The sequence below is a fragment of the Mangifera indica genome, chromosome 1 (assembly GCF_011075055.1).
Source record: "Mangifera indica cultivar Alphonso chromosome 1, CATAS_Mindica_2.1, whole genome shotgun sequence".
Taxonomy (NCBI): domain Eukaryota; kingdom Viridiplantae; phylum Streptophyta; class Magnoliopsida; order Sapindales; family Anacardiaceae; genus Mangifera; species Mangifera indica.
The window spans coordinates 18,254,583-18,269,543 of NC_058137.1; the positions used below are offsets into that span (position 1 = coordinate 18,254,583).

The 14,961-nt window shown below is 31.9% G+C and overlaps 1 protein-coding gene across 1 annotated transcript in view; it reads right to left on the minus strand.

The window, feature by feature from the left end:
* The window catches only part of LOC123223006 (kinesin-like protein KIN-14B), a 29,089-nt gene extending 16,698 nt beyond the window's left edge, over positions 1-12,391 (minus strand). Inside the window, exons 1-10 of the mRNA XM_044646056.1 lie at positions 11,786-12,391; positions 10,318-10,441; positions 10,040-10,126; positions 9,680-9,850; positions 9,434-9,540; positions 8,890-9,021; positions 8,584-8,762; positions 6,802-6,963; positions 6,274-6,365; positions 5,148-5,299 (exon numbers count right to left, since the gene is read on the minus strand). Of these exons, the coding sequence (XP_044501991.1) occupies positions 5,148-5,299; positions 6,274-6,365; positions 6,802-6,963; positions 8,584-8,762; positions 8,890-9,021; positions 9,434-9,540; positions 9,680-9,850; positions 10,040-10,126; positions 10,318-10,441; positions 11,786-12,022 (1,443 nt within the window). The 5' untranslated portion in view covers positions 12,023-12,391. The remainder of the gene's footprint in view (positions 1-5,147; positions 5,300-6,273; positions 6,366-6,801; positions 6,964-8,583; positions 8,763-8,889; positions 9,022-9,433; positions 9,541-9,679; positions 9,851-10,039; positions 10,127-10,317; positions 10,442-11,785) is intronic.
* Positions 12,392-14,961: the final 2,570 nt, after the last annotated feature.

The window sequence follows — 14,961 nt, forward strand, 5'->3', positions numbered from 1 at the left end:
CTTATAAAAAGTAAATCTAGATATTAATAGTAGTGTGCAAGACAGAGATTAAGATATTATATATTTCTTTTTCTTTTCATGTGTATATTTCTTATAGTAATTAGCCTTAATTGTTTGAGATAGTCCTCATAAAATTAAGGATTACTTTTCTTGTATTAGGATTTAATTTCCTGATTTTGAGTTTGATATAAACTATTTATTCCCTTGAGTCTTGAACATAAAACGCATAATAATAAAAGTCTCAAAATCATTCAAATATTTGCATGGCATCAAAGTAGAAATTTTGGGAAAATTAAGCTTTCTTTTTGTCACCAGAACAGTAACCTCACTTGAATAGTCACCGAAAAATCTCCTTTAATCTCAAAAAACACTGACATGTCCATAACCTTGCCAGAAACAGTCAAACATCGTCTAAGTTTTTCCGAAAATCCTCAGAAGCTACCACAAATTGTAGATCTTCCATCATTGTTGCCAAAATCCTTCAAAAGTTGTCGGAAACCCAAGTAAAAACCATTTGACACACTGTACACTGTCTACATCATTGGACCTTTGAGCCACTGGATAGTGGTTCATCTTGTAGGAGTTTGTGAATAGACAGATCAAGTGTTGGTCAGAATTTCCAGGAGAACCCCTTAAATACCTTTGTAGTTTTAGAAGGCCTTTATAGTCTTTAGAAGTATTAGAAAGACCACAGAAGTTGCAGGAAATAGTAGATATATCCCTCTAGTTTCAAGAAGTATCATATTTACCTCAGTAATTCTAGAAAATATGATATAAAACCCATATCTTTGAAAGGTATCAAACATCATACAAGATGACCTTCAACACCGAATTCTCAACTTCAGAGGTGACATCTTCCCAAGAGATGCCTCACTTGTGAGGAAACTTATCCTTAGCTCCTTTTGCTAGTGCTTCTTTAGCACAAAAAAGTAATTTTCTAAGTGCTCTCAATGTGACTCAGGGAAAGAATCTTTGGATTGAGGACTCTGGTGCCTTCAATAACATGACAGGTAACATTAATGTTTTTCATAAATATTAACCATGCCATAAAAATTTGACAGTACGAATTGTTGATATTACCTTATCTAAAGAGACTAGTTTAGGCTAAGTTGCAGTTTCAAAGGATCTAATGCTTAAATTTGCCTTATTGGTGCCAAATCTAGATTGTAATTTGTCATCAATTAGCAAATTAATTGAGGAAAGGAAATGTGTTGTTAACTTTAGTTTTCAACAATGTGTTTCTCAAGAGTTGAGTTCAGAGAAGACAATTCATAGTGTTTAGATGTGCTTGGGACTTTATCTACTTAAAGTTTTCCTTCAGTCATGGAAAAAATGTCTCTTTCAATTTTTAGTTCAAATAAAAATAGGAATGTTATGCTTTGACATTATCGTCTAGGACACCCTAATTTCTTATACTTGAAAAGATTGTTTCCTGTTTTATTCAATAAAAATTGAGATTCATTTGAATGTGAAATATGTCAAGCATCTAAACATTCGCACAAATTATCCTATTCACACTTATAAATCAACTCTACTTGTTTCTATGATCCATAGTGACATGAGAGCCAACAAAAATTAAAAAAAAAATTTCAACGCTAAATGGTTCTTGAATCAACACACCTCAACAAAATGGAATAGTCGAATGAAAAGATAGACACCAAAGGTCACTAAATCTCTCATATTTACAACAAATGTCACTAATTTTTTTTTTGGGGAGAAGTCATCTGAACAATTGCATATCTTTCATGGGTTTTACACTTTAAGACACATAGCAGAGTCTTTCTAAAATCCTATCCTAATTATGAATCCTATACTTTATTCAGCCCAAAGTGTTTGGATGTTGTAGGAAACCAGGAATAAACCCCTAAAATTTAGGAATAGAAATTTCAATTTAGTTACTGAATATTTCTTTTTCCTGGTTTAAACTAATCTGATTCTTTTCCCTAGTTTAGACTGGTTGCTTCCTCAATTTGTTGTAAAATTTGTATAAATTCACCTATTTACTATTGAATGAAACAAGCAAGAATTCTTCAAATCTTCATTTTTGTTTCATGGCATCAAAGCACCGGCTTTAAGAACTCTTTCATTTTTGTTTCACTCTTAGAAGGAATAAAGGGTGTAATCTACACGAATATTGCCAATACCCTACCAGAATATTACCACAAAAATTTTCAAACCTCAAATGTCACATGACTTCTTAGTAATCACAAAAGTCATTGGACGTCCACAACAACCATCTAAGACCTAAGATCTCGTCAGAAAATCTTCAAATTTGTTGGAAAAATGTATTGGTTGAACACAGAAGATGTCGATCTACTGTCAATAGTGGCCAAAATTATTTTATTTACAATCTGCAGAAAGTTTCAGCTTGCCGAAAGTTTCCAGATATGCCAAAAGTTGCTAAAAGTGTCAAAACAGTTGCAAGAACCTGTTGACCTACTTCCTACCTGAATTTTCAACTGTCGATATGTTGTCAATTGAACAGTTGACACCCTTCTATTGGCAAATTTCAAAAAGCCTATCATAACAAATTTTAAAGGGCCCCCTTTGGCAAATTTTAAAAAGGCCCCTTTTGAAAAATTTTAAAAAGCCCCCTTGTGGCAAAATTCATAAAAGCCCTCTTCTGGAAATTATTTTTAAAACCCCTTATGAAAGTTTTCTTCAAAAAGAAACCGAAATTTTTTCACCATGGAGCTCAACAACCTCCATTAGTCACTCTTTTTTCTTTCACCTGTTGTTGCATCCTCTAATTCACCTACTACTATAGTCTCAATCGCTCATTGAGGTACTCTTAACTCTGCTTTTGTGTCTCACATCTTGCCGCAAGATATATGGATTGTCGATGATAGTGCCTAAGATCATATGATTGATTTTGTCTCTTTGTTCACTTGCTTTGCACCTTGTACAGTTGATTTTAACATTTCAGCGCAGATGGTATTGCTCGCAATGTAGATAGTCAAGGAACTGTCAAAATATGTAATTTAGTGTTGTACTCAGTTCTTTATGTTCCTAATTTGTCCTCTAATTTACTATCTGTCAGTAAATTTGTCTTAAAATCTTAACTGTGCAATAACACTATTTCATTCTCATTGTGAATTGCAGAAGAGTCTTTAGGGATGGTGATTAGCAATGTTAATGAGTGCAATGACATATACTATCTCAAGGGTGCTAACTTTTTTTAAGTTCCAAAATTTGCTCAGCTTCACTATTGGTTTCTAATGTTTCTAACGATGAGGTATTTCTTTGGCATCAATGTCTTGGACACCCTAGTTTTAGCTATTTAAAACATTTGTATCCACATCTCTTTATTAATGAAGACATGAAAGTTTTTCAATGCAAAAATTGTATTCATGCTAAACAGTATAGACATTTTTATTCTTTGTACACATATCAATCATCACAACTATTTCATCGCATTCACAGCAATATTTGGGGACTTACTCATTCCACAAATTTAACTCATACTAGCTAGTTCATTACATTTATAGATGATCATACAAAGGTTTGTTGGGAATATCTCATAAAAGACAAACTTCACGTTAATCTTATCTTTCAACAATTCCACAAATTTATACACACTGTTTTTGAAAAATCTATTCAAAAATGTCACATGACTTTCAAAAATACTTCTCCAATCATGGCATATTTAATCAAACATCTTGTGCATACACTTCTCAACAAAATGGTTTAGCTAAAGGAAAAAATAAGTGTCTTCTAAACATTGCTAGGTCACTCATGTTTGCCTCCAATTTTCCTAACTGATTTTGGGGTGAGGCCACATTAACTGTAACCTATCCCATAAACCATCTTGCTAAGAGTCTAAAATTTCATACACCAATCAACTCGTTAAAAGAATGTTTTCCCCATGTTCATCTTCTTACTTCTTTACCTTTAAATGTTTTCTGGGCATACTACTTATGCCTACCATCATTCTCCCACTCGTCGCAAGTTTGATTCCAAAGATTTAAATTGTTTCTTTGTTCAATATTCCTCAACTCCAAAAAACAACTCCGCTCAAAAGGTACAAATCTTACCCAATCTAGATGGAGAAACTCATGACAAGACAGACACCCAAAATTCAAAACAAGTTGTTTACTCAAAGAGCCCAAAAGTGTCCATAAGTATTGTGATAATCTATGAAAATATGTTGTGATAATCAAACATCCATCAGTACTAAAAAGAATCATTTACATCATGATAGAATGAAACACATGGACATAGATCGTCATCTCATCATAGAGAAAATAGAGGGAGGAATTATTTCTTTTATCTACATGCCCATTTCTCTTCAAACTGTCAAAATCTTCACCAAAGCATTGTCATGCATTATCATGCACCAACTTTGAAGATCTTAAATCCAAACTAGGAAAGATTAACATCTACATCCCAGCCTAAGGAAGAGTGTGGAATATACAGATTATGATATTGCTTATTTCTTTTCCTTTCATGTGTATATTTTCTTTATTAATTAGTCATAATCGTCTGAAATTATCCCCATAAAATCAAAAATTACTTTCCTTGTGTTAGGATTTAATTTCCTGATCTTGAATTTGATGTAAACTATTTATTCCCTTAAATCTTCTACATAGAACATACAATAATAAAAATCTTGGAATTATTCTAAATTTGCAAGTAGTGATTAAATAAGAATCCTATCCACCCGTTACCCTTCATATATCAAGGCATTATCCTTTTGAAAGACATGTTTTGTTTGTTAATGTTGGAAAGTTAACAAGGATTCCTAAAGTTAAGGAATTGAATCAAACTTTCCTAGATTGGTTGCCTCTATCTTTTAGTCAAACTTTCCTAGTTTGGTTGTCTCTATCTTTTAGTCAAACTTTCCTAGTTTGGTTGTCTCTATCTTTTAGCATTTTTTTTTTTTTAATTGTAATCTGTTTCTTAGATTTTCCTAGAATAATGCCTAGGATAATGTGATTTTCCTAAAATAATGCCTAGGATGATTCATTTCCATTTGCTCCATCTATTATATAATGTAATTGTTGTTATTGAATAAAAATATCTTGGAGTATTATATTTTGAATACTTCTAATTTCAGTTAAACATACGTTTATTTCAGAAAAATGCAAGACATATTGAATGAAAATGATGCATTGTAATAGAGATTAAAGAAGACATAGGAAACTCACAATATCTCTCCATTTCTTAATTGTATCTCGATTTCCAAGGCTTAAAACTGCATTACGAGCACGAGCAGAGAAATTGAGAGATGATAGTGTCTCAGACAAATTTACAGCATTTGGACATATGGTAACTATCATTAAAGTTTTTGAGTTTCCACCTACAGAAATACAAAAATAAGAATTCATTGAGATAGTTTGTCAAAACGAATATCTTAAAAAATAAAGAAGAATGCAAATAATTACATGCACAATGAAACAAATGAAACACAACCAGACAACAGTAAAGAAAGCTGGAACATTATGAAGGCAGTTAATCTCACAAAGGATAATCACCCACAAATAAGAATAAAATTAAGTAATCACTTACCAAAGCTATAAGGCCCAAATAATGCATGAAACAAATTTTAGTGGTTTAGTGCTAAATTGCAAACCTTGCTCTTGACAGATCCCATTCTCACTCAAAAAATGACATATAATGGATCTTATATGATGTGGAGTTACAAAACAAAGCAGATACAGTATTTTCTACAAAATTACCAAATTTCCAAAATCAATAAAGCCAAATCAGGTTTATACAAAGTTTGTGTCCAACTCTTTGAGCAAACTTAAAATCGTACACTCTTTCCATGCAAATTTTTTTCCAGAGTACGAATTGAATGTCTTTGTTTATGGTTCTAAGCATTTTATTTGATATGAAATTTTTGCCTCTAAGTAATAGTATTATAAACAATAAGCATAGTGTTCATCAATCCATGGAAGACTATGATCAAAAGCACTAATGGAGAATATACAATTTCAATTCTTTTTCGTTAGCATGACCAAAGGGGAGATAAACTGAGAACCAAGAGCATGATAAGACACATTTGGCATCTTTTAGAAGGCAACTCAGAAGAATCTATGAGATTCATAGTTTTCTACTTATTCCTAATAAAAAGATGGAACTAATTTCATCAACAGATCTACTTTTTGGGAAACCTTACCTATAATTTCCCATACTGATTCTTCCTAATATTCTTTCCTAACTTCCCACAATTACAGTTTCCACTATAATATATCTTATGATGCTGCTGCAAGTCTAAGCATCATAAAATTGCCACCAAAACTTATGCACACAAGAAGGAGAATTTGGTACCAAGAGAGTCTGCAAGTACTTTGGTAAGCATTGAATTTTCATAAGGAACAATATCCTTTCTTGATGTCAAGGATGACAAAACATCTCCCAGCCTACAATTTAACATACAATTGAATAAGAAATTGCATAGAAATAGGAGAGACTTCAGAAACACATGAATGCATTGCATGTTAATCTTACTACCAAGAGCAAACAAGTAAATAGCAAATACAATCATGTTTCTCACTAACCAAGCCTAGGAAATGGCATAATTAATATCCATGTTTAACTAACTAGAAAGAACACAACCTCAAATTGCAACAATTCCTATGAGAAACCTCTTTACTTTCTTTTTTTTTTTTTAAGGAAAACGTAAAAAGTAGCAACTACAACACCAAGAGAAAGCAGAACTGAAAATTCGTATCTTTATAATTATTCCAACATAACAATTCATATGCAGGCAACAACTGTGTGTAGCATTATGTTGCTACTGATGCAGAACAATTAATTGATTAATTCAATGAAGAGACAGATGAGGTTAAGCCATACACCGAAAGTGATTTCATGACATGCAGCAAATCAGTTACACGCTCGCTGCTATCATCTTCTGTTATCAGACCTTCGCTTCCAGCCAAGTCAACAAGAGAAAGCTTACTATATGTGCTTTCTCCAGTGATCAAATTGTTATAATATATGTGTATCATGATAATCCTGCCAAAAATAAGACACAAAATTGAATTATATAATAGCACTAACTATCAAAGCAACAGGCATTCATATGTGACACATGCACATACACTGCAACAATTTAAATTTAAATTTCGATTGCTTTTTAAACTGCACAAAACATTGAAAGAGTTTGGAAGAAAGTAAAGGAGCAATCATCTCTCCTTGCATGTTGTACTAGTTGTTCTCTATTTCCCTATCAAACCTCTTAAAAAGTGAACAAACTCCTGTGAATATCTGAAAGAACATTTAGAAAGAATCTTCTTATCTTGCTTATTTCTTAATTGAACCATATTTTCTTCTGTTCTCTTCTTTGTTTCCATTATCCTTGCTGATCCTTGAATTTAAAGCCATTATACACTGAATTTTTTAATGAAATCTACAGACAAGCCCATTTTCTGAGACTAACAGCCAGATCCCTAGAAAATGTTAAACCCCAAAAACTTATCAACGATATCCAGATAAAATCTTAAATTAAATTCCTTACCTCCTTCACTATTACTAACGCCTTGGAATATTTCAATTTCATGAATATTGTTACAGTGGTATCCTAGCAGGTTTGTTACATTCAATCAATTATGGCCTTTGAATCTTAAAGACTTGAAACTTTTTTTGAACAAAATTCAAGAAAACTTGAATAAAAAATTAGAGAGTGTAGTACTAAAAGGAGCACACTTTCCACATTATATACATGTACGGCTCAAGACAGGGCAAAAACAGAAAACTAACTAATGATACAGGACATTATCAAAGCTCCTATCAACAAAAACGCTAATATCGACAAAGTCTATCAATGCAACCCTATTTAACATATGTTCAAACATTGTTTTATCAAATTTATGAGCAAATACTACTTTCGTGGCACCATCACCGATTAAAATAATTCTTTTCATGAGACTTTATATTCAACTTTAGTCATATGATTAGTAAATGATCTAGTAAATTAACTTATCAAGGTCATATCTCACTAGACGTGCCCCCATTAGTTGATCAAATAAAGTGAAAATCAATTAACAAAGTGAGTTCTGCATTTATATTTTTTTCAATTACATAATTGTTACCAAGATAAAATTGTTTAAAAATAAAGTTATGTTATGTGCACTTATAAAGAATACGAATTTAGGTACCAACAATGATGTGTCACCATGTGATTGGGTGTTACTTAATCCTTAATTCAAAATCACTCAATCACATAGTGACATATCATCATTAGTATGCAAATTAGTACTCATTATAAGTGCACATAATTTTATTGTTAAAAATGAGTCAATATCAAAGAGCTATTCCAAAATGCTTTTACAAGCACAAAATACGTTAATAATACCAAAAAAATATAAAGAATAACTTATAAAAAATTAAACTTAGTACTCTTTGACAGCAATGTGTCAAGACCTTGTTTAAAGTGACTATTTCAAGGCACACCAATCCTTTAAATTAAAATTATTACTTAGCCCAAGGCGTGGTCAAACTTTCTCTCTCAGCAAGGAAGCATGGTCATGGAAGTAGAAAGGGTATGATCACACATTAAATGGGAAAAGAGAGAAAATGAAAAAGAAAGAAATATAATGAGATGGAAACTCCAATAGTACAGCAAAGAGAACATACAAATGAGAAACAATTAACTTGTAAACATCATTTCCCCGGCTTTGAAATGCAGATTTCAAGACCTTAGAGAACTCCAATGGATTATCAACTTTTTCCTGTACAAGTTCTATAGAAGATTCTGCCATTCCCAAGCGAACCATTGTTAAACTGCCACCTGATTCTAAGAGCAAATCCCTTATCTACAAGAACAAGAGAAGGGTCTGAATCAGAACATTCTGATGACACCACAACTAAAAACCAGGAGATACTGAAAATAAACAATGGACAAGAATTGCAAAGATTGATTAGTGATTGAGCTGAATAAACCTGTTCATTGTAGAGCTCAAAAACTGTAACAGAGAATTTAAATCGAGAAGTTGAAGTTGAATCCAAGTTAGATAAATCAAACAATTCCTCAAAACAGCGAGCACACAGACCACGATCATGGCTTGATCCTTCCTGTACAAATCAGAAACATGTAAGAAAAGCAAGAGACTTCACACAAGAATGAAGCCCTGCAAAGCCTCAAAGCACTGGCAGTAGACCTACAATCAGTTTAATCGACATAATGATCATCAAGTTGATCCAATTGCTACTTAATTCAAAGAGAATGAGAACAGGAAAATAAAAAACCAAGACAAAAATATTTTATTCAACAAAAGTTGTAGAGAGTTGATGAAAAAACAATAACAACTCTAGTTTAATCAACAACTAAGCCAGCTTTAACAAGTATATCGTTTATATTGAGCAATGAAAATGTTAAAGAGTGTGCTTTAGCAAATTTTCCAATGGAAGAACCCAAGGGAAGGGGGCAGGGGGTTGTGGAAGAGAGAGAGAGAGAGAGAGAGAGAGAGAGGAAGAGAGAAAGCACCATTGTGTGTGTCTTTCCTGAGTGAGTTTGCCCATAAGCAAATATAGAGACGTTGTATCCATCCAACGCTGATTGCACAAGTGGCTGCACATCATTGAACAACTCGGCTACAAAGAAACACCTCAATAAGACTTTTTCTTAAGGCATTTCAATAGTTTAATTATTAAACTGTGCATGGCTCAGGGGCAAAAGAAAAAAATCACTTATAAAATGATTTAGAAAGATGATTGAAGAAATTTTTGTCACCTTGTCCAACATGAGGGCCATAAACTCGGTCAAATTCAAAATCCTTCTTGTGGTTGGAGATGGAATCATCACCAGTATTTATACGAATCATGCAATCATCAGGAAATTCAACAACTGAATGGCCTTCATCTTCAAATAATGGTCTAGTACGGCAAAATACCTTCACATTTCCTGAAATAAACAGTCTAGTTTTTCAAACAAGATAATGGAAAAACAAAAACCTTGAAGATGATCTTAGAATAAATATAGAAAATATTGTAATGAAAAAAGCTTTTGTGAGCATGGAGTATGTGCAAATCTGTCTGTGCATGTGAGTCCATTGGAGACAAAGAGAGAGATGGCAAATCAGAATATGAGTACCTTTGGACGTCAACAAGTCATTGAACAATCTTTTCTTTTCAAGGATCAGTGGAGATATTCTGGCTTCAGCTTCGGTGGCAACTTGATCTGACATTTAAATTTAACTTAAAACTTAAAACCAATATAGGAACAAATCTCCATTTCAAACATACTAATACCATAGTCATGAGCTTAGGGATATAGCCTCATTCGAATCATAATCTCAAACCAGCATAGTCCTTATTTGGGGAAAAATTCAAGATTTTAGTGTGAACAACATAAGTGACTTGGTTATATACCTAGCTTACGGGTTTTTGCAGCAAGAACACCAAGATAACGTGTAACTCGGTCAAGCTTTGCATTAGAGTACTCTTGCAGATCACTTGCTTCTTGTCTCAATTCCAAGTAATCCTCTTTTGCCAGCTGTCAAAATAATGTGAAAAAAGTATTACAAATTCATGAAAAAAAATTATACTATAGACAAATCAACCATCTGAACTCAATGTAATTTTAAAGCAAAGATCAACGTTCTTAAAAGCTCACAGAATGTTCCCAAGATAAATTTGCAACTCCTGATCTGCCTTGATATCAATATAACCTACAATAGAATAAAGGGGTCTCCAATACATCATCCAGCATATGTTGTGATTCCAGCCAACAGCTAAGACTAAAAACTTGCCAGAGATCTTGCATTCCAGCTCACTATGCGTGAAAAGGTTTAATCAAGAGGTACCATGATATTTTACTCACAATTCTTTTTCCTTTTTTTGCTTTTGAATTGGAATTTTAAAAATCAGATACTCAATCTGTGCGTATAACTAGACTCACATATAGTAAGCCTTGCGTAAATAGTTTTAAAAAGTTATTAACAAATTTCATCCTGATATTACAGAATCTTGGAACCTTAAATTTGAACAAAGAAAATCAGATTCCTTAAACAGTTATCAAAATGAATGAACTTGAGACCTGCACTAAAACTAATACAACTAATGTTTCAACAATCAGCTGATAACCACAGTACTTTTTAGCACTTCCCAATATCATAAACCAGAAACTGTCAAAATTCTACCAACTGTTGTCCCACCAAAAACCCACAAAAAAGAAAAACTTCTCTTTAGCCATCCAACAACAAGCCCACCTCACCTGAATGCATATGTTGCAATTGCATTAATGTGCATTAAAAAAAAGCTACAAAACTCCATATTAATTTTGAGAAACCTACCCAATTAGAATTAGATCACCAAGGAAGGTCTGGCCATGGACTACAGTTCTAAAGTGCCTTAAAGAAATTAGGTCATACCTTGTTGTTTCACTAAAATGCCTCAAGGTCCTTGACAAATTTACTTATTTACAACTCCTACATAAATTCAGATTAACCCCCCAAACTCAAAAGTTTCTAAAACCAACATTTGCAGACTGATAATAGACTCCATGTCTCAAATGCCAACAAAACCAACCAGTCTAGCATTATCCAACTAAAAACTTCCATTCCTCCACCATTAAGAAGCCAGTCCTAACCAAAAGTATAATTCTAGACTGTAATTAAACTTAGTTAAAGACATTAAACAACATTTACCTATTTCCTGAATGAAGTATTTTTGAAACATAAATGCCTCTCACATTCGAGAAAATAACTCAGTGACAGAATATTCACTACTTAACCTCACTATCACACTCAAACTCACTAACCACTACACACATTGCAATTAACACCACCAAATCAAACCATCAGCCAACCAACTCGAACAATAATAATAAACAGACTACCTTAACTTTATCCTTCAATCGCTGAACCTTAGTAGTAAGCGCCTGCTTCGAAATCTCTGGAGAATGCGGCGAAACCGACGTGGCAGATATCGAGTAGTGTCGAAGTAGAGGTGCAACGGCCGGGCGGGGGTCCTCCGGCAGGTCGAACGGCAACCTCGAGGATGACGAAGACGGAGACGACGTCTTCCTCGGCTCGAAGCCACTCACCTCCCAGTTCCACCGGTTCTTGTTCTCCATCACTAGAGAACCCAAACCCTACCTCAGTTCCAACACAAATTCGGAGCTAAAACTTCAAAAGACTCTACCTAGAGATCGTCATCTAATATTTTTCGCTTTACTTTTCGTATTTGCTTTAGCCCTGTGATCATGTGATGCAATAAAATGAAAGGTGGAGAGAGAGTTGAGGAATAAAACGGCGTCGTATTGGAAAATGGCGGATTGATGTATCGACACTCGATAGCTGTTTGGAACACAACTAATTTGTGCCTAGTATCACTTCACGATTCGCTTTCTTTTTTCCTAACATTCGTTTTCTTTAGACAAGGAAGCGCGTGCGGGTGTGGGTGGCTGTTTGTACGATGAATGAACCGGTGATCGGTGGTGTCGGGTTGGCATGTGTTGATTGATTACTGGAGTGGTAGCCTACAACCCGAACCCATCGGATTATATTTTTGTTTCTTTGTTTAAATGTGGACATGGTTTGGTTTCCCGCCTTATTAATTCAAATTCAACTTTTGGCAATTGAAATTGTACAGTTCCGTGGTATGGTAGTTGAAGTTTAATTATGTCCATTATTACGTTGCGTTACTCTTTAAAATGGGTACAGTGTTTCTGGATAATTTAGCCGAGCCGAGCACATTGGTCACAGTTTTTGTGATATTATTGATAAAGTGTCATAATTGGCCTTTGAGACTGCCCAATGTTATAACTTTGAAATGTTAATCATAAACTCCTATGTACTTTTGATTATCTTTTATGATTCATATGGTTTTCAATCATACCATACAATATTCCAAAAACAAGAAACCTTATTGCGAACACTTAATCACAAAATCAACGATTGATTACCTTATAAAAAAATAAAATACTTGATTAACCCAACATAATTATTATATTTATTATAATTAAAATAATAATAATAATAATAGAAAATTCAAACTTTTTACTGAATTTCATATCTAATGTGAAGATAGATACATTCATATCTTAATAATATAAGATGGAAATCGATAATATATATGTTTTTTTATTTTTTTTCACAAATGAAAATTTGGTTGTATAAAGAAGGCTAAATATTACTTCAAAGCGAAACAAAGCTAGGTATGTTATTTATTGGAGCGGCATGGCAAAATTATATCGTTGCTAATTCAGTAGTATTTATGACCCATGTGTACATTTGCGACCCCACAGGCCAGCTCGCCGAATTGTAAAGCAATCACAAATAGACCCGACTATCATGTCTGTGGGTTATGTTTGCATCATTTCAAGTGAAAGTTAAAAAACTTTAATTTTAATTTGATTTAAATTAAAATTATATTAAAATTTTTAATCCTAACACAATTTTTTAATATTTGATTTAATTTAACACAACTCAAATTATCTTGAAATTGTCTATTATATTTATTTTCTTAAGTGTTTTTAGTTTTTTAATTTCTTTATCAAATTATTCTAACTTATTATTAATAAAACACATAAAATAATATTTTGTTTTGTTTACAAATTATCCAAAAATTATATACTACCAAGACCTTAAAAATACGTCAATAATTTTATTAATAAAATCACATCCATATTACCAAATAATAAAATAATATATTTAAATAAAAAAATAATAATATGAGCAATTACAATTATATAAAGATAACTATATGTAATTAGTAAGAATTTCAATTGATATTATCTTTCAATATATATTTTTATAATTTATTTGTAACAAATTATTAAAAATTAATATTTTTCTAAACATTGAGTTAATTCAGGTTTTTTTAAATTATTTTTATATTTAATTAATTTGAAATAAATTTTATATAAAAAAGTTATCTATGATCCGATTTTTTTCGTATCAGGTTAATACATTGGGTTGAAAATTACCAACTTCAATCCCAAATTACGACATCTATGAGGATGTAACTGAAAAACATCTTGAAATTAAGATTATCTTTATGCAAACAATTTCAAGATATTATATGATCCTCTTTTATGGAAATTGACATCAGAAAAATATAATAAAGTAATTACAGCAACTATGAAGTAGAACTACCCTTAACACTCTTATCACACCATCAGTATCGCTTTAGGAGTTTCACTCTCATTGGTCCTTATTATCAAGGTTTTTAAAACCAGATAGGGATAAAAACCGTTTTAAATACTGATTTTAATCAAACCAGTTGGATTGGAATTACAGTTTTATGTAAAAACCTAAAAATATTATGTATAATTAGTAATTACATGTGTTTTATACAGTAAATTTTATACTACGCATACTTTTCAATTTTCACAATTAATAAAATATATGCATTATTGAACATAAATCTAATAAGTAATAACAACTAACTTTGCATCAAAACAAAATATTTGCATTAAACAAATCCAATTCTACTAACACATGCACTATTAATTATTGAACACTCAAACAAATCAGAAATCTAATTATGCATTAAATAAAATATAAAATCAACCAACTATTATAACCATTATTAAACAAATAATATTCAATTCAACATTTAATAAAACATATCAAAAACATAATTTGTTTAACATAAAGTTTAATAAATGCATAATTGGTCATTCTTCATTATCACTAATGATAAAATATTTTGTCATCGCTTCTATTGCACTCTCTATCAATTGTTCACTTCTACATCATTTTCTTCAATAGTATTACTATTATTTATAAAATTTATAATTAAACATTTTATTTTCTTTCAACCTAAAAAATCAATCATTTATATAAGTGTGTAAATATTTGTGTAAGTACTAAAAAAATGTTTTTACCTGAGAAATTATGTGTCAAATCATAATTTGTTGAATCATTATTGATGGGAATAGATCACTCTCCATAAAACATTTGATCCAATTCATCTGCATTAAGTTCACCAAACTCCTCTTCCTCATTTATTATCTAAAAGTCTGTTTTATCGATACTTTTATAATCAATTGGATCAAAATTTGATTTC